Genomic DNA, 24,928 nt, shown 5'->3' on the forward strand with positions numbered 1-24,928 from the left:
TTAGTGAATTGCTTTCTTTTTACCCAGGGGCCAGTAGAGATACAGAGAGGTAAAGTGACTTACCCAGGGTCACACAGCTACTCGCCTGGCCAGGATCCTGCAGGGGTGAATGGCAGGAAAAGCTTTCCCTGGTGCCCCTCTTTTGCAGCCTGGTCTGGAGGGGATACAGGAGGCCACTGAGACCAAAAGACCTCTGGTCGCTTGGGAGAGAAAACTCCTCAGAAGAACTTGTTTCCTGGCTTGAAAAGGAGTGGATGAGGAACCACAGTGCAGCCCGGAGGTAAGTGGGTGGAGGTCAAGAACTCACCTGATGCTCCTTCAGAAAAGCTCATCATTGGCCGGGTGCGGTGGCTCATGCCTGTAATCCCGGCATTCTGGGAGGCCGAGGCAGGCGGATCACAAGGTCAGGAGTTCAAGACCAATCTGGCCAACATAGTGAAACCCCATCTCTGCTAAAAATACAAAAATTAGCTGGGCGTGGTGGCAGGCACCTATAATCCCAGCTACTCAGGAGGCTGAGGCAGGAGAATCGTTTGAACCCAGGAGGCAGAGGTTGCAGTGAGTGGAGATGTCACCATTGCACTCCAGCCTGAGTGACAGGGCCAGACTCCGTATCAAAAAAAAACAAACAAACAAGACAAAAACAAAAACCAAAAAAACCTCATCATTTGACCCCCAGTCCAGCCCCCATCGCTACTCTGGCTGCACTGCCGCCTCCCCACCTTGCCTTCCAGCTGATCCCACTAAGTAGTATCAGGCTCAAGATATGGTTCCTCCCAGAATGCATCACAGGTTCCTACAAACGGGGAACAAACAGGTTCCTACAAATGGGGAAATGGCAGAATGACAGGCAGCAAACAGAAGAGGTATTTTAAGGCCGGGGTGGAGGGTTGGGAGGTGACTCAACAAACAAGCAGCTGCTCACTTACTATATAACCTGAGCAATTCCTTTCCTGGGCCTCAGTTTTCTCATCTGTTCAGTGGGGATGTCATTAGCCCCAGCTCATAGCTTATGGGGATGAAAAAAAAAGATGATTTATGGAAAAGAACTTGCAAATGTCTTGCAAATGGGAAGTGCTCAAGCACTGTTAGTCATCCACAGGGTGTTAAGATCTTTGGAGTTATCCACTCTGTCCACTCCTGCCCTCAGTGGCATCTCTGGAAACTTCTCTGCAGCCCTTAGAGCCTGGGATGCCTCATTTGAGAAACTCTGGTCTAGATAAATGAGCCTGCATAGGATTAGATAAAATTGGGTTAAATGCTGCCCTGCCTTCAAATAGTGATGATCTTGGACACGTTGCTTAACCTCACCGGACCTTGGTGTTTCAGGAGACAGAACAAAAAAGGAAGTTAGCTCTGTGGGAAGTTCCCTGCATACTCCGGGATTTTGTGGTAGTTGTTGCAGATGGCTGAATCCCACACATTAAGAGAGACAGGAGAGAGAGATTGATACTATAGGCTCACACAGCTAAGAGGATCTAGCCTCAGGTGTTGCTGGATCAGGGGACTCAAATGATGTCAGGATTCTCTCCTTTCATCTCCCATCCCAACTATTATCTATGTGTTGGTCTCTCCATAAGGCCTATCCCTTCCCATGCAAGTTCAGCAAACTCCAGCAGAATAAGAGAGCATCTCTCTCCTAACGTCCATATAGTAAATCCCAAGGAAGGCCTCTAATTGGCCTGGCTCAAGTCATGTGCCTGTCAGGGGCCAATCCCATGCCCAGGGGGCTGGTGCCATGACTGGTGGTCCCTTCAGAGCCACAGAAGTGGGTAGGGGCTGTTCCCACAAAGGAAGGGCATGTGTTTTTCCAAACAGAATAAGTAGTGTGAGAGAACCAAAACATCAGTTCTCTCTCACCCCAGGCATGGCTTGCTGGACCCCCTTCACTGGGTTGGTTGGTTGGTTTGTTTTTTGAGACAGAGTCTCGCTCTGTCACCCAGGCTAGAGTGCAGTGGTATGATCTCGGCTCACTGCAACCTCCACCTCCTGGGTTCAAGCGATTCTCCTGCCTCAGCCTTCTGAGTAGCTGGGACCACAGGCGTGTGCCACCACATCTAGCTCATTTTTAAATTTTTTTAGTAGAGACAGGGTCTCACCATGTTGGCCAGGGTGATCTTGAACTCCTGACCTCAGGGGATCTGCCTGCCTTGGCCTCTCAAGGTGCTGGGATTACAGATGTGAGCTACTGCACCTGACTCACCCTCTACTTTTAAATGATTTTACGGAAGTGGCAGAATCCAGTCCACAGGGGCTCTGGAAGGAGCCTCTGCCAACTCCTGGCATCCCCAGCCAACATGAAAATTACAGGTCACCCAACACTAGAACTAAAGGGTAGAAACATTCTCCAGAACAGTTTGAGAATCCTCCCATAAACAGTTGACAGAAAGAAAGGGGAAAGATGGGGTTATTCAAAGACCAGGCTCCGTCAGCTTCTGAAACAACCAACTGCACCCACAGAGAACTTTGGTTTTCTTTCTGAAGTATTTTGCAACCACTGGGGGAAGCGAGAGGGCGTCCTCCTGAGAGGCCACACAACAGCCACCTGCTGGTCAAGTCAGCTTCACTAATTTTTGTATTTTTTATTAGAGGTGGGGTTTCTCCATGTTGCTCAGGCTATCAGACTGGCCCTGAACTCCTGACCTCAGGTGATTCGCCCGCATTGGCCTCCCAAAGTGCTGGGATTACAGGTGTGAGCCACCGTGCCCGGCCTCCACCACTCCCTTTTGTATCCCCCAACTCACACCTTGCCCATGCCACTCATGCATACCGCCTGCCTTGCCCCACCATCATTTGTGAGATCTGCACTAAATGGCCTTCAGTCCAGAGACCAGACGTCAGACAGCAATCTGGACATCTTCCTTGATGGGAGGTGAGACCTGCAGGAGAGGAAAACACTTGCTATGGAGCCTGCAGGCTGAACACACTGACTCTCTGGGGCAAACAGCTCAAATAGAACTGAGCAAAACCTCAGCCAGAAAGAAAACTTTCCATGAACTCTTCCCCGACCCCATTTTGCACATGGAAACACTAAGGCTCAGAGGAGAGGAGACAGAGCAGGCATTGGAACCACAGTCTCCTGGCTCCAAAGCCAAGTTCTGTCCACCCAGCCAAGCTCCTTCCTTCCTTCTATAAATTTTTATAACAGTATGTGCGGGGGGCACTCTTATTAGGCCCTTTGCACACATCACTCAATCTGTTTTTCCCATTCATTTGACAAGTGTTTATTGAGCTCCTACTGTGTGCAGGAGCTGGACTCTACTAGGGACATCTTGGTGGAAAACACAGGCAAAGTCTACCCACCTGGGGTTCTAACGAGACAAAGAGAGGGTTGGAGCCATGGGCATGGCTGTGAAGGCAATGAATTAAATGGCAGGATCAAACAGGAAAGGGTGGGCAGGGATGCTCTCTGTATGGAAGGGGCATCTTCTTGGCTTTGAGATCCAAATGCCAAAATATTTGTGAGCAGCAGGCCACACCCACTCAGTAACAGAGCTGAACCACAACGCTCCATAGATGCCAAACCAAACACCAGATCAGACCAATAATGTGGGACAGAGACCTTGGCCTTGAAGGGTCTGGCCACCTGAGCTCACCAGAGGTTTTTTCTTATGCTTCTTTTTTTATTATTATTTTATTATGGTGAGGTTGGGGGTCCTTAGTACACAAGAAACCCTCTACGAACCATAAATCAAGATCTAGGCTCAAATCCCTGCTCTGCCCTTGCTGTGTGACCTCGGGCGGCTGTCGCCATCTCTCAGAGCCTCGGCTTCCCCTTCTGTAAAATGGAGAACCTCATAATGCTCACCTGGCAAGGGGATCCAGGGGAGTCAGTGAGCTCCTTCGTGTAAAGAGCTGATCCCAGCACGTGGCCCCGGGTCACAGATCCGTAATGGGGATTGAAATTACTGATAAGTGGCCAGGCATGGTGGCTCACACCTGTAATCCCAGCACTTTGGGAGGCCGAGGCAGGTGGATCACCTGAGGTCAGGAGTTTAAGACCAGCCTGGCTAACGTTGTGAAACCCTGTCTCTACCAAAAATACAAAAATTAGCCAGGCATGGTGGTGTGTGCCTGTAATCCCAGCTACTTGGGAGGCTGAGGCAGAAGAATTGCTTGAACCCAGGAGGCGGAGGTTGCGGTGAGCCGAGATTGCTACACTGCACTCCAGCCTGGGCGACAAGAGCGAAACTCCGTCTCAAAAAAAAAAAAAAAGAAAAAGAAAAAGAAAAATAAATTACTGATAACCTTATAGGTTGTCAGAACCACAGGGGACTCAGCGGGGGACCACACCCATCCTCTCACACACAGAGAGAGGAGCAGTGTCCCCGCCCAGGACCACACAGCAACCGGACTGTCAGCAGCTGCATCGCCCCAGCCTCTCCTTTCTGGCCCAGGGCTTCTGACCTGCCTCACAGGGGCCCTCGGGCCTCCCCAATCTCCTCCTCTCCCTCCCTCACCTTGGCTCTTCTCTGTGGCCCCTGGTTATAGCCAAAGGCTGGGGATCTTATTAGTTTGAGGCAGCCTGAGCTTCTGTCTGCACTTTCACCCAGAGCTAGAGCACCAGGCCCCATGCCCATCAGCCGTGATTCTCCACCAGTTCAAAACCACCTAAGGGCTGGCTGATTGTGTGTGTTGGGGACGGGGTGCTGTTCTTCCTCCAGGTTGACAACACGATAGGTTGAAAAGTACATGAGAGGCCAGGTGTGGTGGCTCACATCTGTAATCCCAGCACTTTGGGAGGCCGAGGCGAGCAGATCACCTCAGGTCAGGAGTTCAAAACCAACCTGGCCAACATGGCATAACCCCTTCTCCACTGAAAATACAAAAATTAGCTGGGTATGGTGGCACTTGCCTGTAATCCCAGCTACTCGAGAGGCTGAAGTGGGAGAATCACTTGAACTGGGAGGTGGAGGTTGCAGTGAGCTGAGGTCACACCACTGCACTCCAGCCTGGGCGACAGAGCAAGACTTCGTCTCAAAAAAAAAAAAAAAAAAGGAAAAGAAAAAAGAAAAGTGCATGGGCTCTGGAGGCAGAGAGCTGGAATCAAATTCCAGTTCTTTTACTTCTCAGCTGTGTGCCCTTGGGCAAGTTCGCTTCTCTGAGCCCCAGTTTTCTCATCTGTGAAATGGGAACAACACCTGGCTTCTCAGGGGGTCTTAGGATGACTGGGGAGTGCCTGGCACATGGTAGGTGCTCAACAGGTGTGCTTTCCCATGGCCATCTAAGAGGCCTCAGAGTGCCCTCCTGCCCTGCCCCCCAACTCCCATGATTGCCTCTTAAGTGGGTACTCAGGGTGATAAGGAGGAACAGGTGAGGGAGCCAGGCTAGATCCACACCCACCCATCTCCACTGTTGGGAAAACAACCCTTTAATGCCTGGCCCTGCCGCTGGCGGCTGAGAGTATAAAATGGGACCCAGAGCTAACCTCTCCCTTCCCCTCAGGCACAACAAGGCAATAGCATTTAAAAGGAAAGGCGGCAGTGGCATGAAGGCTCCAGAGACCGAGCCCTTCCTACGGCAAGAAGGGAGCCAGTGGCGCCCACTGCTGAAGGCCATCTGGCAGGTGTTCCATTCTACCTTCCTCCTGGGGACCCTCAGCCTCGTCATCAGTGATGTCTTCAGGTTCACTGTCCCCAAGCTGCTCAGGTGAGTCCCAGACCTCAAGTGCCCTGCTAAGGTGGGTGGTCTCTTAGTGGCATCCTTCCAGGGCCAGGGGGCTTCAGCTCTCCTGCCTCTGCCTATACGTCTGGTGCTCGGGACACTGGATGGTGGGTGAGAAGGATACTGAGGAAGGGAAATGGATTAATGAGAAAGTGACTGACCCCCAGAAGGGCAAATAAGCAAGCTCTTACCTGACTGCATCAATTAGTTTTTGCTGTAAAATGCCCCAAAAGTGAGTGGCTTAAAATGACAAACATTCTTTTATTTAGTTCATGGTAATGTGGGTCAGTAATGTGGGCTGGGCTCAGCTGAGTGGTTCTTCTTTTCTTGGCTGGGTTTTCTCATGTGCCTGCAGTTGTGTATCTGAGACTGGGATGGCTGTCTCTGCTCCATGTGGGTCCCCATCCTCCAAAAGGCTAGCTCAGACTTGTTCATGTGGGTGCTTGGGAGGGTTCTAAGAAATAGACCAAAAACCACATTTTCTCTTGAGGCCTAGGCTCAGAGCCAGCATGGCTTTACCTCCACTGTACTCTGTTGGCCAAAGCCGGTTTTGTAGCCAGCCCAGATTCAAGTGGTGTCTGCTCAGCTGACATAACAAAGCATCACAGACTGAGACTGAGTGGCTTGAACAACAGAAATGTATTTTATCATGATTCTCGAAGCTGGAAGTTCGAGATTAGTATCTGCAAGGTGGTTCCATCTGAGGCCTCTGTCCTTGGCTTGCAGTTGGCCACCTCCTCCCTGTGTCCCCATATGGTCTTTCCTCTGTTTGCGCCCCCTGGTGTCTCCTTGTGTGTCTACATTTCCTCTTCTTAAAAAGGACCCCAGTCAGATTGGATTAGGGCCCAGCCTAATGACCTCATTTTAACTTCATTGCCTCTTTAAAGGCCCTATTTCCAAATACAGTTACATTCAGAGGTACTGGGGGTCGGGGCTTCAACATATAAACTATGTGAGGACACGATTTAGCCTATAACAAGTGGGAACAAAAACTCCACCTCTTGATCTTGAGGAGCTGCAGTCAGATTGAAAAGGAGTATGGACAGTGGGGGAAATAATGAAGACCATTATTGCAAAAAAAACCACACTGACTGATCCTCCACACCTGGACTAGTTTGGGCCGACTGATCCTCCACATCTGGACTGGTTTGGGCAAAGGCAACACCCTTAGGCACCTCCTCTCACCAGCTGTACCTTCTCCCTCCTTCCCCTGCAAGCCATTTCCTGGAGTTTATTGGTGATCCCAAGCCTCCAGCCTGGAAGGGCTACCTCCTCGCCGTGCTGATGTTCCTCTCGGCCTGCCTGCAAACGCTGTTTGAGCAGCAGAACATGTACAGGCTCAAGGTGCTGCAGATGAGGCTGCGGTCGGCCATCACTGGCCTGGTGTACAGAAAGGTGAGCCCTGGGGGACAAGGGCAGGTCTTCCCAGCCAGGAAAAGCAGTATCCCTGAGCAGGCAGTAATGTTATCAGCAGCTGAGAACGCATTCAGTCCTTGCTTATTAGAGTCACTCACCATACATTCTCACTTCCTTAGTTATTTCTCTTTATTATATGTATTTATTTTTTTGAGACGGAGTCTTGCCCTGTCACCCAGGCTGGAGTGCAGTGGTGCGATCTCGGCTCACTGCAACCTCCGTCTCCTGGGTTCAAGTGATTCTCCTGCCTCAGCCTCCTGAGTAACTGGGACTACAGACACGTGTCACCACGCCCAGCTAATTTTTGTATTTTTGGTAGAGACAAGGTTTTGCCACGTTGGTCAGGCTGTTCTCGAACTCCTAGCCTCAAGTGATCTGTCTCAGCTCCTTAGTTATTCCTGTAAGGTCTTGTGTGATCTGTCCCTAGGGTGTCTCTGACCTCATCCCGTCACCTCCTCCCATGCTCACTCTCCTCCAGCCACACAGGTCTCCTTTCAGTTCCTCAAACACTCCAGGCCCCCACCCACCCTGGGGCCTTTGCAGCTGTTCTTACTGCCTAGACACCACTTCTACTCCCCCTAATCTAATTTTAATTTTTGAGCCTGATTTTAACTTCCACTCATTCCCCCTTGAGGATAAAGGATTAACCTTCTGATAAGGTGGCCTGTCAGCTGTGTTTCCAGACAATACTGCTTGTGGTAAAAATGACCCCTAGGCTGGGCACAGTGGTGCACGCCTGTAATTCCAGCAATTTGGGAGGCTGAGACAGGAGGATCACTTGAGGTCAGGAGTTCAAGACCAGCCTGGCCAACATGGCGAAACCCCATCTCTACTAAAAATACGAAAATTAGCCAGGCATGGTGGTGCGTGCCTGTAATTCCAGCTACTCGGGAGGCTGAGACAGGAGAATCGCTTGAACCCGGGAGGTGGAGGTTGCAGTGAACTGAGATCACGCCACTGTAGCGCAGCCTGGGTAACAGAGCAAGACCTCGTCTCAGAAGAAAAAAAAAAAAATCCCAAATTGCATCTGGGCTGGAAGTTCTGTCCATTGACTGTGAATACCTGGTTGGAGGCCATAGCTTTAGACTTCTCTCTGTGCAGTGGCTCTTGTCCCTTCCGGGGACTCTGGAAGCTAAGTCCCTGGACTGCTGCCCCAAGAGGTATTGGCTCCTGTGGGGTATGGAGCATCTGAGCCAGGGCAGGTCCTGTCCCATGTAAGTGTCATTCCCTGACACCTGAGCTGTCACCTAGGGGAGGAGGGGACAGAGGGGACAGCTCCTAGGTGGCCGAGAGGGCAGCTCTTGATGCTGTCCTGCCAGAGTGCTGCGTCCCAGGCTCCTGTTCCCCTGAGCATGCCAGAGCTGGGTGTGCCCTATCCTGTCTTAAGAGTCCACATTTCCTTGAGCCTAAGAGGAAGGCCGCCTGGCGAGCAGGCATTGATCTTCCTATTCCCCACCCACCCACCAGGAGGCCTTCTTTGATCTCCTGATGAGATCAGATCCCTCCTCTCTAACCTCTGGGCTTTTTTTTTTTTTTTTTCTGACAGAGTTTCGCTCTTGTTGCCCAGGCTGGAGTGCAGTGGCACAGTCTCGGCTCACTACAACCTCCACCCCCTGAGTTCAAGTGATTCTCCTGTCTCAACTTCCTGAGTAGCTGGGATTACAGGTGTGCGCCACCATGCCCGGCTAATTTTGTATTTTTGGTAGAGACAGGGTTTCACCATGTTGGCCAGGCTGGTCTTCACCTCCTGACCTCAGGTGATCTGTCCACCTCGGCCTCCCAAAGTGCTGGGATTACAGGCATGAGGCACCGCACCCGGCCCCCTGGCTAATTTTTTAAAGTATTTTGTAGAGATTGGGTCTTACTATGTCGCCCGGGCTGGTTTCGAACTCCTGGGATCAAGCAATCCTCCCACCTCAGCCTCCCAGAGTGGTGGGATTACAGGCAGAGGCCACTGCACCTGGCCTGGCATTAGAGGGAATGAATATGGTAGTGCCTGCTTGGTACCATTCATGGCTGTGAGCACCCCGGGAAAGGATAAGGCTGTTCATTTAGCACAGTGCCTGCGACATGGTGAGCACTGGGCAGATGACCACCGTTATCTGTGTTAATCTGGTGTTTTCGTGCATGTTATTCATTATTATGCCTCCCGTGCTTTAGGGATCTTGGAGGATTTTCATTTTTGTCATCTCTGTGGATCCTCAAAGAGCCCTGAGAGGTTGGCCTAAGAGACTTTACTCACCCACCTCGCAGACGCGTGAAGTGGGGCTCAGTGGGTGGAGAAGCCACCTGGGGCATCCCTCTGCCCCGGCCTCCCCACTTTACTTCTGTCCTTCTGCCCACCCACCAGGTCCTGGCTCTGTCCAGTGGCTCCAGAAAGGCCAGTGCGGTGGGTGATGTGGTCAACCTGGTGTCCGTGGACGTGCAGCGGCTGACCGAGAGCGTCCTCTACCTCAACGGGCTGTGGCTGCCTCTCGTCTGGATCGTGGTCTGCTTCGTCTATCTCTGGCAGGTAAGCGAGAGGAGGAAGACGGGATTTGAATGGAGTCCCCCACCCCCTCCTTCTCCCCCTCCTCCTTCCCCCTCCCACCCTTCCTCCTCCTGACTTAGCATTCAAGAGGCTGGAAGAGGTCCGCTGTGACCCCAGGGTTAGGGCAAGTTTGAGGCTGTGGGAGAACCAGGTTGGTGTCAGAGAGGCACATGAAAGGTTTTACCCTTGTTCTGCCTTCATCACCCTGGATTCCATTCCTGGTATAGAAGCTTATAAGGCTTCCTCCCCTCTCCCCCTGCCCCAGCCTCCTCCTCCTGCCCCCCTCTTGCACCCCTCCCTGCACCCTCCCTCCTCCTGCATCTCTCCCACCTTCTGCCCACGCGCCCCCTCCTCTTCCTGCACCCCTTCCTTTTCCTCCTTCCCCCTCCTCCTCCTCTTCCTCTCTCCTGCTCCACCTTCTTCTTCCTTTCTGCTCCCTGTCATCTTCCCTCCCACCTCTTCCCTTCTCCCCTCTTCTCCTCTACCATCCTCCCTCTCTTCCCTCTCTTCCCTCTCCTTCTCTTCCCTTTCTTCTTCCTCTCCTCCTTTTTCTCCTCCCCTTCCACCCCCGTCTCCTCCTTCTCCTCCTCCTCCAATCCTGTCTCCATTTGCCTACTATTGTCTGATATAATGGGAAAAGTCCTCAATAAGGATGACCTTCACTTGGCCTTGGGCAGGAAGTTCACCCTCTCTGGGCCTCAGTTTCCTCTGTACAATGATGATGATGATGATGATGATGATGACATTGCTACTTCCCCATGTGCTATTAGGGTACCCAGTAGGCAAGTTAACCATGTTTTGAAGTTACCAGTAACCACCATAGCCACTGTCCACAAAACACAAGAGGAGAACATTTTAGGGGGAAAAAATTGCTACTTAGTGTTCAAAAAACACAAAGTAGTCATCAGGAAACAACCAAACAAAACAAACAAAACATTTACTTTCCAACTTCATTCCTTTAATGTTGTGGTATAGGATTTTCTTTTTTTAAATTAAAATCAGACTCCGGGCCAGGCACAGTGGCTCATGCCTATAATCTCAGCAATTTGGGGGGCTGAGGTGGGTGGATCACTTGAGGCCAGGAGTTCCAGACCAGCCTGGCCAACCCCGTCTCTACTGAAAGATACAAAAATTAGCTGGGCATAGTGGTGGGTGCCTATAACCCCATCCACTCAGGAGGCTGAGGCAGGAGAATCGCTTGAGCCTTGGAGGTGGAAGTTGCAGTGAGCTGAGATAATGCCACTGCACTCCAGCCTGGGTGACAGAGTGAGACTCTGTCTCCAACAAATAAATAAAAATAAAAATAAAATTAGACTCTGTATCGGGAACTGCCTAGGCTCAAATCCTCCTTCTGACCACTTACCAGTTGTGAATCCGTGTGCAAGGAACCTACTCTCTCTGTGCCTCCTGTTCTTGTCTCCAACATGAGGATCATAATTACCAGTAGCACTCCTGCCCCAGAGGGGCTGAGGCATTAAACGAGTCCATATGTAGAAAGCACTTAAAAGGGTGCCGGGCACAAAACTGCACCCTGTAGGTATTTGTAATATTATCATTAGTTACTTTTCCATAAAGGATAAGACAGTAGATGCTTTTTACACTGGAGGCCACACCATCTCTCCTGCAAATATTCACCTCTGCCCTTGGAGTGCAGAAGTGGCTGTAGACCATACTAAGCAAACAGGCATGGTATTCCTCCAATAAAACTCTATTTATGGATGCTGACATTTGAACTGCATATCATTTTCATATGTCATGAAATAGTATCCTTCTGATTTTTTTTTTTTTTTGAGACAGAGTCTCACTGTGTTGCCCAGGCTTTGGTGCAATGGCACAACTTTGGCTCACTGCAACCTCCACCTCCCAGGTTCAAGCAATTCTCCAGCCTCAGCCTCCTGAGTAGCTGGGATTACAGGCGTGCACCATGACATCTGGCTAATTTTTGTATTTTTAGTAGAGACTGGGTTTCACCATGTTGGCTGGGCTGGTCCTGAACTCCTGACCTCAGGTGATCTGCCCACCTCCGCCTACCAAAGTGCTGGGATTACAGGCATGAGCCACTGTGCCTGGCCTTGTAAAAACTGTTAATGGCATTTTGATTGTAATTGCTGAATATTCCAAAAAAACCTCGAATGCTCATGCATATGATTGTTTTTGCTAGGGCTAGGGGCCAGGACCTTTTCCAGTGTCTTCACCTTGTATTCCAGGGCCTTGCAAACAATAGGCAGGTGCTTAGCAATTACAACATAAGGCACTCAGACAGGGCTTGATGTGCAGTACATAAATGTCATCATTAGGAAGAAAGAGAGGGAGAGAGGGAGAACACTGGAAAATTCAGGGCAATTGATCAGGTTGACCCCACCGTTGCTAAAAATCAGATGAGACCAGGCGGGGCACGGTGGCTCACGCCTGTAATCCCAGCACTTTGGGAGGTCAAGGCCGGCAGAACACTTGAGGTCAGGAGTTCAAGACCAGCCTGGCCAACATGGCAAAACCCCGTCTCTACTGAAAATATAAAAATTAGCCAGGCATGGTGGCATGTGCCTGTAATCCCAGCTACTAGGGAGGCTGAGGCAGGAGAATCACTTGAACCCGGGAGGTGGAGGTTGCAGTGAGCTGAGATCACATCACTGCACTGCAGCCTGGGCGACAGAGCGAGACTCCTTCTAAAAAAAACAAAAAAATTAGACGAGACCAACAAGGTATCCATAGATAATGCACCATGTTACTTCGCTTGTGTACTTTTCCTGCCTCTTGGTAGACAGTTCCTAACATCACCGTGAGGTCTTGGTGAAGGAGGAGTGGACACTGAGGTTGCTACAGTTTAATGATACCATTTTTCCCCCAGACAGAGATGTTCATCTTCTGCTCACATTCCTTGAGTGTTTTTCCAAGCCCTGCTGTGGGCTGTTTACCCTCTGGGCACTTCTCCATTCAGCCACTAGGTAGCGCCATTGCCCCATAAATGAAACAAACTGGCCCAAGGTTAGAAAATAGTGTTCCCGGGCCAGGTGGGGTGGCTCAAACCTGTAATATCAGCACTTTGGGAGGCTGAGGTGGGTGGATCACTTGAGGCCAGGAGTTGGAGACCAGCCTGGGCAACGTGGTGAAACCCCATCTCTACTAAAAATACAAAAATTAGCCGAGTGACACACGCCTGTAATCCCAGCTACTCAGGAGGCTGAGACAGGAGAATCGCTTGGGAAGCGGAGGTTGCAGTGAGCCAAGATCATGAGACTGCACTCCAGCCTGGGTCACAGAACAAGAATCCATCTCAAAATAAATAAATAAATAAATAAATAAATAAATAAATAAACGTAGTGTTCCTAAGGAATGAGAGGGGAAACTGAGGCACACAGACTGGAGTTGGGGTGGGCTTGTCAAGAGAATGGGTCCAAATAACCTGTGAAGAAATCTCAGAAAGTCACAGCAACTTAAAAATCATTTATTCTACCCCCCACTTCCACATTTTCCAGATATAGAAACCAAAGCTGAGAGGGGGAAGATAACTATCCCAAAATCACCACGTTGGTGGGGGAGCAGGGTTGCCAGAGAAAACACAGGACATTCGGTGAAGTGTGAGTTTCAGACAAACGGAAGAATTTCTCAGTGTATGTCCCAAATATTTCACGAGACTTAGACTAAAACCTTATTCACTCTTTATCTTCAAATGTAACTGGGCATTCTGTATGATGATTTACTAAATCTGACAACCCTTGCGAGGGATGAAATGAAGATTAGGAAAATAATTAAACGCAATAAGAGAAAATGCCAAATGAGAACAACTCTATTCCCATTTTGCAGACAAGAGAATTGCACCTGAGGGAGGTGACTTGCCCCAAGACCACACTCAAAACTCTCAGGGTCAGGATTTGAACCAGGTCCTGATTCCATAGGTCTCAACTTTACTGTTGTGGCTGGGAACACCCCCCAGTCCCACTTGTGTGTGTGCACAATCTGTCTTGAATATAACTCTCTCCCTATCGTGTAAGAGGGCTGTTTCCCTCCCTGACATTGAAGGACCCCACCTTCAGCAGGCATCTCCTGACACAGCAGACCCCCATGAGCACAGATCCCTGGGACCTGGTGGCTGCCCTTATCAGATTCCCTGACATCCCCATCTTAGGACCCAAGTCTGACCACCTTCGGGATCTGCAGCTGTGTTACAGAAAAGGGGTCCTGATCCAGATCCCAAGAGAGGGTTCTTGGATCTCATGCAAGAAAGAATTCAGGGCGAGTCCATAAAGTGAAAGCAAGTGTTTGTTTGTTTGTTTTTTGAGATGGAGTCTCACTCTGCCGCCCAGGCTGGAGTGCAGTGGTGCGATCGTGGCTCACTGTAAGCTCCGCCTCCCGGGTTCAAGCTATTCTCCTGCCTCAGCCTCTCGAGTAGCTGGGATCACAGGTGCCCACCACCAAACCTGGCTAGTTTTTATATTTTTAGTAGAGACTGTGTTTCACTATGTTGGCCAGGCTGGTCTCGAACTCCTGACCTCAGGTGATCCGCCTGCCTCCGGCCTCCCAAAGTGCTGGGATTACAGGCATGATCCACCGTGCCCGGCCAAAAGCAAGTTTTTTAGTAAAGTAAAGATCTAAAAGAATGGCTACTCCATAGAGAGAGCAACCCAGAGGGCTGCTGGTTGCCCATTTTTATGGTTATTTCTTGATGATATGCTAAACAAGGGGTGGATTATTCATGCCTTTCTTTCTTAGACCATATAGGGTAACTTCCTGATGTTGCCATGGCATTTGTAAACTGTCATGGCGCTGGTGGAGTGTAGCAGTGAGGATGACGGGAGGTCACTCTCGTAGCCATCTTGGTTTTGGTGGGATTTGGCCGCCTTCTTTACTGCAACCTGTTTTATCAGGAAGGTCTTTGTGACCTGTATCTTGTGCCGACGTCCTATCTCATCCTGTGACTTACAATACCTTAACCGTCTGGGAATGCAGCCCAGTAGGTCTCAGCCTCATTTTACCCAGCCCCTATTCAAGATGGAGTTGCTCTGGTTCGCGTGCCTCTGAGAGCTGGGCTCCTCGGGATCTCCTGACATCCTGCCCCTTCTGTGCCCAGCTCCTGGGGCCCTCCGCCCTCACTGCCATCGCTGTCTTCCTGAGCCTCTTCCCTCTGAATTTCTTCATCACCAAGAAAAGGAACCACCATCAGGTTTGGCTTTTGGGAAAGGGACGGACCAGGCAGGAAGTAGGGAGGAAGCCACAGGTCCTGGTGTGGGAGATGGGGAGGGGAGAGCTGAGTGCGAGCCCACGGGTCTGGCTTTGTTCTTGTCGTCTGTGAGCTGCCCATCACTCAGACCTGCACCCCCTCCCCCTACCGTCTCAATGGACAGTGGCTCCGTCCCTCCAATGTTCAGGCCACAGGCCCTGGGTCAGTTCAATGCCTTTTTCTCTCACATCCCATCTGTCAGCAGATTTGCTTGGCATCACCTTCAAAATGCATCCAAAATGTCACACTTCCCAGCATAGGCTCTCCAAACCCCATGATCTCTAACCCAGGTCACAGCAGCAAGCCCCTGGCTCACTCCCCGCTTCTGCCCTCAGCCTCTCTCCACTCCCAGCCAGAGGAGACCTATGCAAACCAAATACGTTGTACCCCTCCTCTACTCAGACCCACAGCGGCCCCATTTTCCTCAGACTGAGCTAAAGACCCCACAGTGGCCCACCAGGCCCGCCCTGAGCTGGCCTTATTGCTTCCAACCTCACCTTCTACCCGTCTCCCCTCCTTCCCTGCCTTTCCCCACACATCTCCCATCCTCAAACCTGCCCGATCTCACACATCCCTGCAGGCCTTCGCTTTAGCTGTTCCCTCCGCCTGGATCACCCTCACTCCCGAAGACCCTCTGTCACCTCCCTGCAGTCAGGGCGGCTTCCCTCACCACCCTCCAGCAAGGAAACGGCATGTCCATCCCTCTCCTCCCAGCAGCAGCCTCTCCTTTGCCTGCCCTGGGATTGTTTTTGCTTTTTTCCCCCATAGCACTTCCCACATCCTACAGGGTCCTACAGGAAGCACCCGGCAGGGTTGATTGCCTTGTTCTCCTTAACTGGAAGCTTTGCAACAGCACAGGCCACTGACTGTGGCCAACTTGGCATCTAGTTAGTGCTTGGCGGGCAGAAGGTTCTCAGTAAGTGTTTGTGAACTATGGAAGAAAGGAGGGAGGGAAGAAGGAAAGGAGGAGAGGAAGGAGGGAGGGGAAGGAGAGAAAAGGAGGGAGGGAAGGAAAGATAGGAAAGGGGAGGAAGGACAGAGGGAAGGAGGGAAGGAAAGAATTGAGGGAGGAAGAGAAGGAATGAGGGAGAGAAGGAAGAAAGGGGGGAGGGAGGGAAGGAAATGAAAGAGGGCAGAAAGCAAAGGAAAGAGGAAGAAAGGAGATAGGGAAGGAAGGAAAGAAAAGGCGGGAAACAGAGAGGGAGAGATGGGGGATGGAGGGAAGGAACTTATTTCCTCTCTTGGCCCAGCTGTCCCAGTGTCCGTCTGTCACCTGGGCTGTTTCTCCAGCCTCCTGTGTGGACTCCTCTAAAACATTCTAGGCCGAGCACAGTGGCTGACACCTGTAATCCCAGCACTTTGGGAGGCCGAGGCAGGCAGATCACCTGAGGTCAGGAGTTCAAAACCAGCCTGGCCAACATGGCATAACCCTGCCTCCACAAAAAATACAAAATTTAGCCGGGCGTGGTGGCGGGCGCCTGTAATCCCAGCTACTCGGGAGGCTTAGGCAGGAGAATCGCTTGAACCCAGGAGGCGGAGGTTACAGTGAGCCGAGACCGCACCACTGCACTCCAGCCTGGGCGACAGAGGAAGACTCGGTCTCAAAAAGTAAAACCTTCTCCAGGCAGCTGCCCCTCTGATGATGCCCCCCGCCCCATGGTGAAGCACAGGAGACCCTGAATTCCTCTGCCTGACTTTAAAGTGCCAAGTGACCCTGCCCATACGCTCCTCTGGTCACACTGAGTGTCCTCTGAGTCATGCTATTCCCTATGCCTGGGTTTTAGCTGCCCCCGCCACCCCCCTACCCCCCAGCCCCCACCCCCCACCCCCATCTCAAGCCCCTCCCCTCCCTCTTCTCCAGCTCCATCCCCCCATCCTCTGCCTGCTCAGCACGCACTTCCTGGTCATTTAAGATTTAGCTCAGGCTGTAATCCCAGCATTTTAGGAGGCTGAGGGCAGAGGATCACTTGAGCCCAGGAGCTCAAGGCCAACCTGGGCAACATAGCGAGACCCCAACTCCACAAAAAATGTAAAAGGTAAAAAAAAAAAAAGACGTAGCTCAGGCATCAACCACCTCCAGGTAGCCTTCCTGATGGTGTCATACCCAGGTGGGCTCAGGCTGCCTCTGTTCTCCGGGCATCAGAGGCTTCCTCCATGGGGCACATTGTCCCAGGGGCACTCCTGCAGAAGTCCAGGTACAGGATGATGGTGGTTGGACCAGGAGTGAGGGTCAGAGATGCTGAGAGGCAGACAGGTTTGGGACGCGGTTTGGTGAGATGAATGGGATTTGCTGAAGGGTGGCTGTCAGGGCGCAGGGAAGAATTCTCAACTGTCCCTGTCTTCATTTCTCTTTTTCCCTCCGATCCCAGGAGGAGCAAATGAGGCAGAAGGACTCACGGGCACGGCTCACCAGCTCTATCATCAGGAACTCGAAGACAATCAAGTTCCATGGCTGGGAGGGAGCCTTTCTGGACAGAGTCCTGGGCATCCGAGGCCAGGAGCTGGGCGCCTTGCGGACCTCCGGCCTCCTCTTCTCTGTGTCGCTGGTGTCCTTCCAAGTGTCTACATTTCTGGTGACGTCACTCTAGTCTCTATGCTGAGCAGCACTGGGGAAGGAGTGCGGGGGTCGGGGCAGGGTGAGGTAGGTGGAGCCCCCCAGATCCTACCACCCTGTCCATCAAAACCCACTCATTCTGGATCCTGTTCTATCTGGGTCCCTGCTGTCTTCTACAAGAACTAATTAATCATATTATTCTAGCAAAGGTGGCAGTGGCTGATAAAGTCTGCTGAACTCTCAGAGAGAGTTCCAGGCTTCTACCAATGTGGGGAGGAGGGTACAGATGCAGGGGGGGTGGCAGAGGTAGAATCCTGGGTCAGAGTGACTTCCCTGATCCTGGCCAGCAGATGTCCATAGCCACCCCGTCACTGGACGTGATCCTTGTCCTGCCATTCTGTAATTCATATTGCTGTCAGAACAACCTTCCTAAACCACAGTTTTAAAAAATTTGATACATAGGCTGGGTGTGGTGGCTCATGCCTGTCGTCCCAATACTTTGGGAGGCCGAGGTGGGTGGATCACCTGAGGTCAGGAGTTCAAGACCAGCCTGGCCAACATGGCGAAACCCTGTCTCTACTAAAAATACAAAAATCAGCTGGTTGCAGTGGTGGGTGCCTGTAATCCCAGCTACTTGGGAGTCTGAGGCAGGAGAATCACTTGAACCCAGGAGGCAGAGGTTGCAGTGAGCCGAGATCATGCCACTGTACTCCAGCCTGGGCGACAGAGCAAGACTTCATCTCAAAAAAAAAAAAAGCACCACAAATGGCACCAACACCTAGAGCCCTCAAGTGCTGCTCCTGCCTGCAACTTTAGAGTCGTCTTCCAAGGGACTCTAGAATCACAAGTTCCACCACGTCTAGAACAACAGGGCTACCAAGATCAAAAACTCTGCTGTCCCCCAATGCCTGGAACCTAGAGGCATTAGGTTCTCCCCTAGGTTCTAGTGACGCCTAGAGCCGTGGGGCTGCGCACTCATCACCATTAGCAATGCGCTGTGTCTTTAGAGAGAGCCTTATGTAGCTTATGACTGCGGAGAGGACATGTGTTAGCAGGACTGGGAGTGAGATCTACAGAGGGAAGCACATGTGGACATGGCGGGTGGGCCACATGGACCGTGCAGGCACCACAGCTTGCCCAGGCTGCCCTATCCATGCTTGCGTGTCTCACTGTTGCCCCATGTGTCCCCCCAACCCCCCAGGTCGCACTAGTGGTGTTTGCTGTCCACACTCTGGTGGCCGAGAATGCTATGGATGCAGAGAAAGCCTTTGTGACTCTCACAGTTCTCAACATCCTCAACAAGGCCCAGGCTTTCCTGCCCTTCTCCATCCACTCCCTCGTCCAGGTGAGGTGGGTGCAAGGGCTGGAGCCATCCTGGGAGAGTGCGTGGGCTACACCTGGCTCCAGCTTCCCTACCCCTGCCATTTGCAGAGGAGAGGGAAGACAGAGTGGGAGGGAGAGGGATGGTGTGGAGCTGGAAAAGAGGCGGGTAGGGGCAAGAACAGAGGCGGGCAGAGAGTACAGCAAATACATGTGGAAGGGGTCAGCCTGTGGAGGGCAATGTGCAGACCTTTCCACACACACCCTCAGAACATGCATACTTGTCCATCTGCCCAGCAATTCCACATACAAGCAATCATGTCAGTTTCCTTTTTTATACAAAGCGATTTTGTTTCTCTTCCTTTGCTATCTCTAGTCCTTTCAGCATGATGAAAACAAGAAACGGCGGCATACCTGAGCCATCTCCATGTTTTTTATTTTTTATTTTTATTTATTTATTTATTTGAGATGCAGTCTCACTCTGTCACCCAGGCTGGAGTGCAGTGGTGCAATCTCGGCTCACTGCAAGATCTACCTCGCAGATTCAAGTGATTCTCCTGCCCCAGCCTGCCAAGTAGCTGGGACCACAGGCATGCACAACCATGCCCAGCTAATTTTTTTTTTTTTTTGTATTTTTAGTAGAGATGAGATTTCACCATGTTGGCCAGGCAGGTCTTGAACCGCTGACCTCAGGTGATCTGCCCACCTTGGCCTCCCAAAGTGCTGATTACAGACATGAGCCACTGCACCCAGTCTTATTTATTTATTTATTGTGTTTTTAGTAGAGACAGGGTTTCACCATGTTGGCCAGGCCAGGCTGGTCTTGAACTCCCGACCTCATGTAATAAGCCCGCCTCGGCCTCCCAAAGGGCTAGGATTACAGGCATGAGCCACCGCGCCCGGCCGCCTTATTTATTTATTTATTTATTTAATTTATTTATTTATTGAGACAGTGTCTCACTCTGTCACCCAGGCTGGAGTGCAGTGGCACGATCTCAGCTCACTGCATGCTTAAACTCCTGGACTCAAGTGATGCTTCTACCTCCCAGCCTCCTGAGTAGCTGGGACTACAGGCATGGGCCACCACATCCGGCTAATTTTTTTAATTTTTTGTAGAAACAAAGAGTCTTGCTATGTTCCCCAGGTCTCCAACTCCTGGCCTCAAGTGATCCTCCTGCACTTGGCTTCCCAAAGTGCTGGGATTACCGGCATGAGCCGCTGCACCTGGCCTAATCTCTATTTTAACGACTGGTCTCTTTCTTCCCCAAAGATGGGTTTGTAACTGGGAGAGAGCGCCCCCAGGTGGACAACATTTGAAATTGTTCCACATAATGGCTTGATAACCTTATTGGAAAAGCCACCATCCTCTTCCCAGATCTTGTCTGCAGAATGGCAGCTGGCTTGCTTCGGTGTCACTGATTTGTAGGATCACAGAGGTGGGAGATCACCACCATCAAGGTCACCACTCGGGCTGCATCGTTTCCCATGAACTAGAAAGCTTTGTCCTCACGCCTCCTATGCACAGAGCTTGGTAGACAGGAAGCTGCTGCCACACATCTTGAGACACCGACACCCAAAACCCGAGTTCTTTGCTCTTCTTGCTGGGTGACCTGCGGCTTCGGTTTTCCTAGGCCCGGGTGTCCTTTGACCGTCTGGTCGCCTTCCTCTGCCTGGAAGAAGTTGACCCTGGTGCCGTAGACTCAAGTTCCTCTGGAAGCGGTGAGTGCTGAGTCTGGCAGGAGGGGTGTGGGAGGGGTGGGGGATGTGGGGGCCACCCCGGCCCATAATGGCAAGCCAGCATCAGCACTGGGGGGAGATGGAGGCTGCGGGCAATGGATGACACGTGCAGATCACGCCATCTGCGTGTCACTTGGAAACTGGCACCGTGCTGCTCTTCTTTCTGCTGGCCATTCAGCAACCACTCACTGAGCGCCCACTTTGTACCATCCTGGGTGTACAACAGGGAACACTCTAACACAGTGGTCCCCAAGCTTTTTGGCACCAGGGACTGGTTTTGTGGAAGACAGTTTTCCCACGGACTGGGGCGAGGCGTGTGGTTTTGGGGTGATTCAAACACATTCCATTTATTGTGCCCTTTATTATTATTACATTGTGCTATATAATGAAATAATTATACAACTCACCATAACGTAGAACCAGTGGGAGCCCTGAGCTTGCTTTCCGGCAACTAGATGGCCCCAAAGCTGGTGATGGGAGACAGAGATCATCAGGCATTAGATTCTTATAAGGAACACGCAACCCAGATTCCTCACATGCACAGTTCACAAGTGTTCATGCTCCTATGAGAATCTATTGCTGCTGCTGATTTGGCAGGAGGTGGAGCTCAGGCGGTGATGGGAGTGATGGGGAGTGGCTGTAAACACAGATGACACTCTGCTCACCTGCCCTGGGCTCACCTCCTGCTGTATGGCCCAGTTCCTAAGAGGCTGCAGACTGGTACCAGTCTATGGCCTGGGGGTTGAGGACTCCTGCTCTAACAGACCAGGTCCTTGTCCTCATGCAGAAAGTCCCAGGTAATAAGCATGACAGCATTTTGATCAAGCTGGAAAATAGCAACATTTCAAGCACCATTGCACGATGAGACTTACCAAGCTCAAGTTACCTGGGCTTCCTCCTCCACCCCATCCTTCTTTTACGCCACGGGCCAAGACACCCTCCCCCTTGTTGTACTGAAGAACCTGGGCAAACTGTGTACCTGGAAAACACCCACATAGTGGTAAGAAGCCAAGCCTGTGGCATTCAACTGCCTAGGTCCAAATCCCAGCCCCAGCACTGACTAGCTGGGTGATCCTGACAAGTAGATCATCTCTCTGAGCTTCCGTGTTCCCATCTCCAAAATGGGCATGTTAATCATTATAGCAGCTAATTGTGAGGATGAATTTAATTGATCTGGGCTAAGCCATGAGAGCTTTGATTTTCAGAAAATCTTTCAGGCGATTCTAACTACGTCTTAAGGATCAAGAACCACTAATCTAATTACACTTGTTATCACAGTGAAATAATAATATTAGTAGTAGTAATAGTATTTTTGAGACACAGTCTTACTCTGTCATCCAGGCTGGAGTGCAGTGGTGCAATCTTGGTTCACTGCAACCTCCGCCTCCTGGGTTCAAGCAATTCTCCTGCCTTAGCCTCTCGAGTAGCTGTGATTACAGGCGCCCACCACCACGCCTGGCTAATTTTTGTATTTTTTGGTAGAGGCAGGGTTTTGCCATGTTGGCCAGGCTGGTCTCAAACTCCTGACCTCAAGTGATCCTACCACTTCTGCTTCCTAAAGTGCTGGGATTACAGGCATGAGACACTGTGCTGGCCACAGTGAAATTAATAACACCCCCTTCACTCTGGGAAGGCTGGGATTTGACGATAATTTATTTCAGAAATTCACTAACTTTTTCCATAAATGACCAGATTGTGCATATTTTAGGCCTGTGGGCCACACAGTCTCTGTCACAACTGCTCAAAGCATGAAATATAGAAATGAATGGATGTGGCCGTGTTCCAATAAAACTTTATTTATAAGAAAAGGCAGCAGGCAGGATTTGGTCTCTGGGCCACAGTTTGCCTCCCCCTGGATTATGTAGCCATGGGACACGGACAGAACAAGAACCCTGCGGGGTCACACACAAGCCAGTGAGTAGCAGGGCAATTTGTTCAGTGGGAGAGATTTCTTCCTGCAGCCTCTGCCCCTGGGGGGGCAGGGGATGGTGCCTGGGGGCCTCTCCGATGCAGAGGCCGGCCAGGTCAGGGGTCTCCTGTAAATGGCCTCTTGTGCCCTGCAGCTGCCGGGAAGGATTGCATCACCATACACAGTGCCACCTTCGCCTGGTCCCAGGAAAGCCCTGCCTGCCTCCACAGGTACAGAACGACACCCGTAGTAACCAGCCTCATGTTTTTAGGGAGAAGATGCGTGGGGCTCCTGCTGCCTCCCACCTGAGAGGTGGTGTAGGTTTCCAGCCTGGGACTGGAGGGTGGGTTAGGCTGGGCTGGGGCTCTGCCGGGGAGGTTCTCAGGATACATCTCTACCTCCTGAAGGTGGGGACCTGCACAGCATAGACCAGTATCTCCTGCAGATGGGGACCAGGGCATCTGAGCCTCCCCCATTAGGGGGAGACACCCCTGTGCTCCCAGGCCGGCCAAGACGATGCCAAGGGAGGGCTGGCCGAGAGGAGCCCCGAGGTTCAGCCCTATCAGCTGTGCTCACTTCTGTGCCTCCTGTATCAGTCCGAGGTCATGATCACCTATAGTCTCCAACTCTATCGCTTGGTCTTTGTGGCCAAAAATCTCAGCCAGCCCTGAAACTCCCTAAGAAGAGAAGGAATATGCCCCAGGTAGTATTTGTATTGGTTGTCATTCACTCACTTCATCGATAGAGCACTAGGTATGGGCCACGCTCTGTTCTAGGTATTGGGGATAGGGCGAAGGAAACAGACAAGGGCCCTGCTCTCTTGGGGTGACATGCTGATAGAGGTGAGGCCCAAACAGAAAACCAGAGCAAGGGAACAGAGTACGATGGCATGTCTAGCGAGGGAAGGCTTTGCATTCAAGCCGAGATCATAAGGAAGGAGTGTCTGGGAGAAGAGCTGTCTTTTTTTTTTTTTTTGAAACGGAGTCTTGCTCTGTCACGCAGGCTGGAGTGCAGTGGCATGATCTTGGCTCACTGCAACCTCCACCTTCCGGATTCAAGCAATTCTTCTGCCTCAGCCTCCCGAGTAGCTGGGATTACAGGTGCATGCTACCACACCCAACTAATTTTTGTATTTTTAGTAGAGATGGGTTTTACCATGTTCGTCAGGCTGGTCTCCAACTCCTGACCTCAAGTGATCCACCTGCCTCAGTTCCCAAAGGACTAGGATTACAGGCATGAGCCACCGTGCCCGGCCTGAGAGAAGAACCTTCTAGGCGGTGGGAATGGCATCAGCAAAGGTCCTGGGGCAGGAAAGTTCCTGGACCTGGGTTTCTCAACCTCAGCACGGTTGATATTTTGGGCTGAAACTTCTTTGTTGGGGGCTGTCGTGTGCATTGTGGGATGTTTAGCAGACCCCCAATCTCTACCCACTAGATGCCAGCAGCACCCCCTACTGGTTGTGACATCTAAAAATATCTCTAGATCTTGCCAAATGACTCCTGGGGGATGCAGTCACCCCCAGGTGAGAACCACTGGCCTATCGTGTTCAAGAAACAGCAAGGAGGTCAGCAAGGCCAGGGCCGAGCAGCTGAGGCACAGAGCGGAAGGAGGCGGGAGATGTCATTCCTGATCGTCAGGACTTTAGCTCTGACCCTGAGTGAAATGGGAGTGCTGGCGGGTTTAGCTGGGAAGTGTCATGATCTGACTTGGGTTTTAACAGATCCCTCTGGTCACCGGGTGGAGGATGGGCTGCGGGACACGGACAGGAGTGGGGCGGGACCAAGAGTAGGGGGAGGGAGGGAGGAAAGAGCCTATTTATCGCAAGAGCCAAGGCAGGAGGCCAGGCTGGTGAAACCCTCAGGCTAGAGTCAACTCTGTGTGTGTGTGCGTGGTGTGCACGTGTGCACACATGTATGCGTGTGAGCATGGATTGATTGCGTATGTGCATGAACTTGTGTGTGTGTGGATGCGTGCCCACATTGTGTTGCTTTGCACGCTAGCATGCTCGTATGTGTGCAAATGTGCATGCATGTGTGCATGCTTTGTGTGTGTGTGTGCGTGTGAACATGCACAGATGTGCACAGGATGGTTCCTCAAATAGCTAGTCAAGGACTGGGAAAAAGAACAGCCCCACAGGTCCTCTTGGAGACTCCCAGAGCAGGAAAGCTCAGCTCCGTCTGGGGCTCATCCTTCCTCACAGAGGCGGGCTGAACCCTAACCAAGGTCATGTCTCCCCTCTTGCTTGTCCAGAATAAACCTCACGGTGCCCCAGGGCTGTCTGCTGGCTGTTGTCGGTCCAGTGGGGGCAGGGAAGTCCTCCCTGCTGTCCGCCCTCCATGGGGAGCTGTCAAAGGTGGAGGGGTTCGTGAGTATCGAGGTGAGGCCACCCCCAGCCTGTCTGCTAGGATGTCCCCATCCTGAAAGTCCCACTTCCTCGCTGCCTTCCCACCCTCCCCATCCCAGCCAAGTTCACTTTCACTCATCCTCTCCACCTCTCACCCACCACTGAGAGCCCAGCTCCCACTGCTCCTCAAAACCTATCCCACCTCTGTCCCCATCATCCTCCTGTGACCAAAGTAA

The 24,928-nt window shown here is 51.5% G+C and overlaps 1 protein-coding gene across 2 annotated transcripts in view; it reads left to right on the forward strand.

Moving 5' to 3' along the window:
- The window catches only part of LOC115931016 (ATP-binding cassette sub-family C member 6-like), a 61,967-nt gene that overhangs the window by 12,717 nt on the left and 24,322 nt on the right, over positions 1–24,928 (forward strand). For both annotated transcript variants that reach the window (XM_055365715.1, XM_063699589.1), the window contains exons 7-16: positions 149–280; positions 5,446–5,649; positions 6,882–7,059; positions 9,431–9,592; positions 14,679–14,771; positions 17,198–17,401; positions 18,584–18,727; positions 20,334–20,421; positions 22,503–22,578; positions 24,599–24,725. In XM_055365715.1, the coding sequence (XP_055221690.1) occupies positions 149–280; positions 5,446–5,649; positions 6,882–7,059; positions 9,431–9,592; positions 14,679–14,771; positions 17,198–17,401; positions 18,584–18,727; positions 20,334–20,421; positions 22,503–22,578; positions 24,599–24,725 (1,408 nt within the window). The remainder of the gene's footprint in view (positions 1–148; positions 281–5,445; positions 5,650–6,881; positions 7,060–9,430; positions 9,593–14,678; positions 14,772–17,197; positions 17,402–18,583; positions 18,728–20,333; positions 20,422–22,502; positions 22,579–24,598; positions 24,726–24,928) is intronic.

Source organism: Gorilla gorilla, chromosome 18 (genome assembly GCF_029281585.2).
Source record: "Gorilla gorilla gorilla isolate KB3781 chromosome 18, NHGRI_mGorGor1-v2.1_pri, whole genome shotgun sequence".
NCBI classification, from domain to species: domain Eukaryota; kingdom Metazoa; phylum Chordata; class Mammalia; order Primates; family Hominidae; genus Gorilla; species Gorilla gorilla.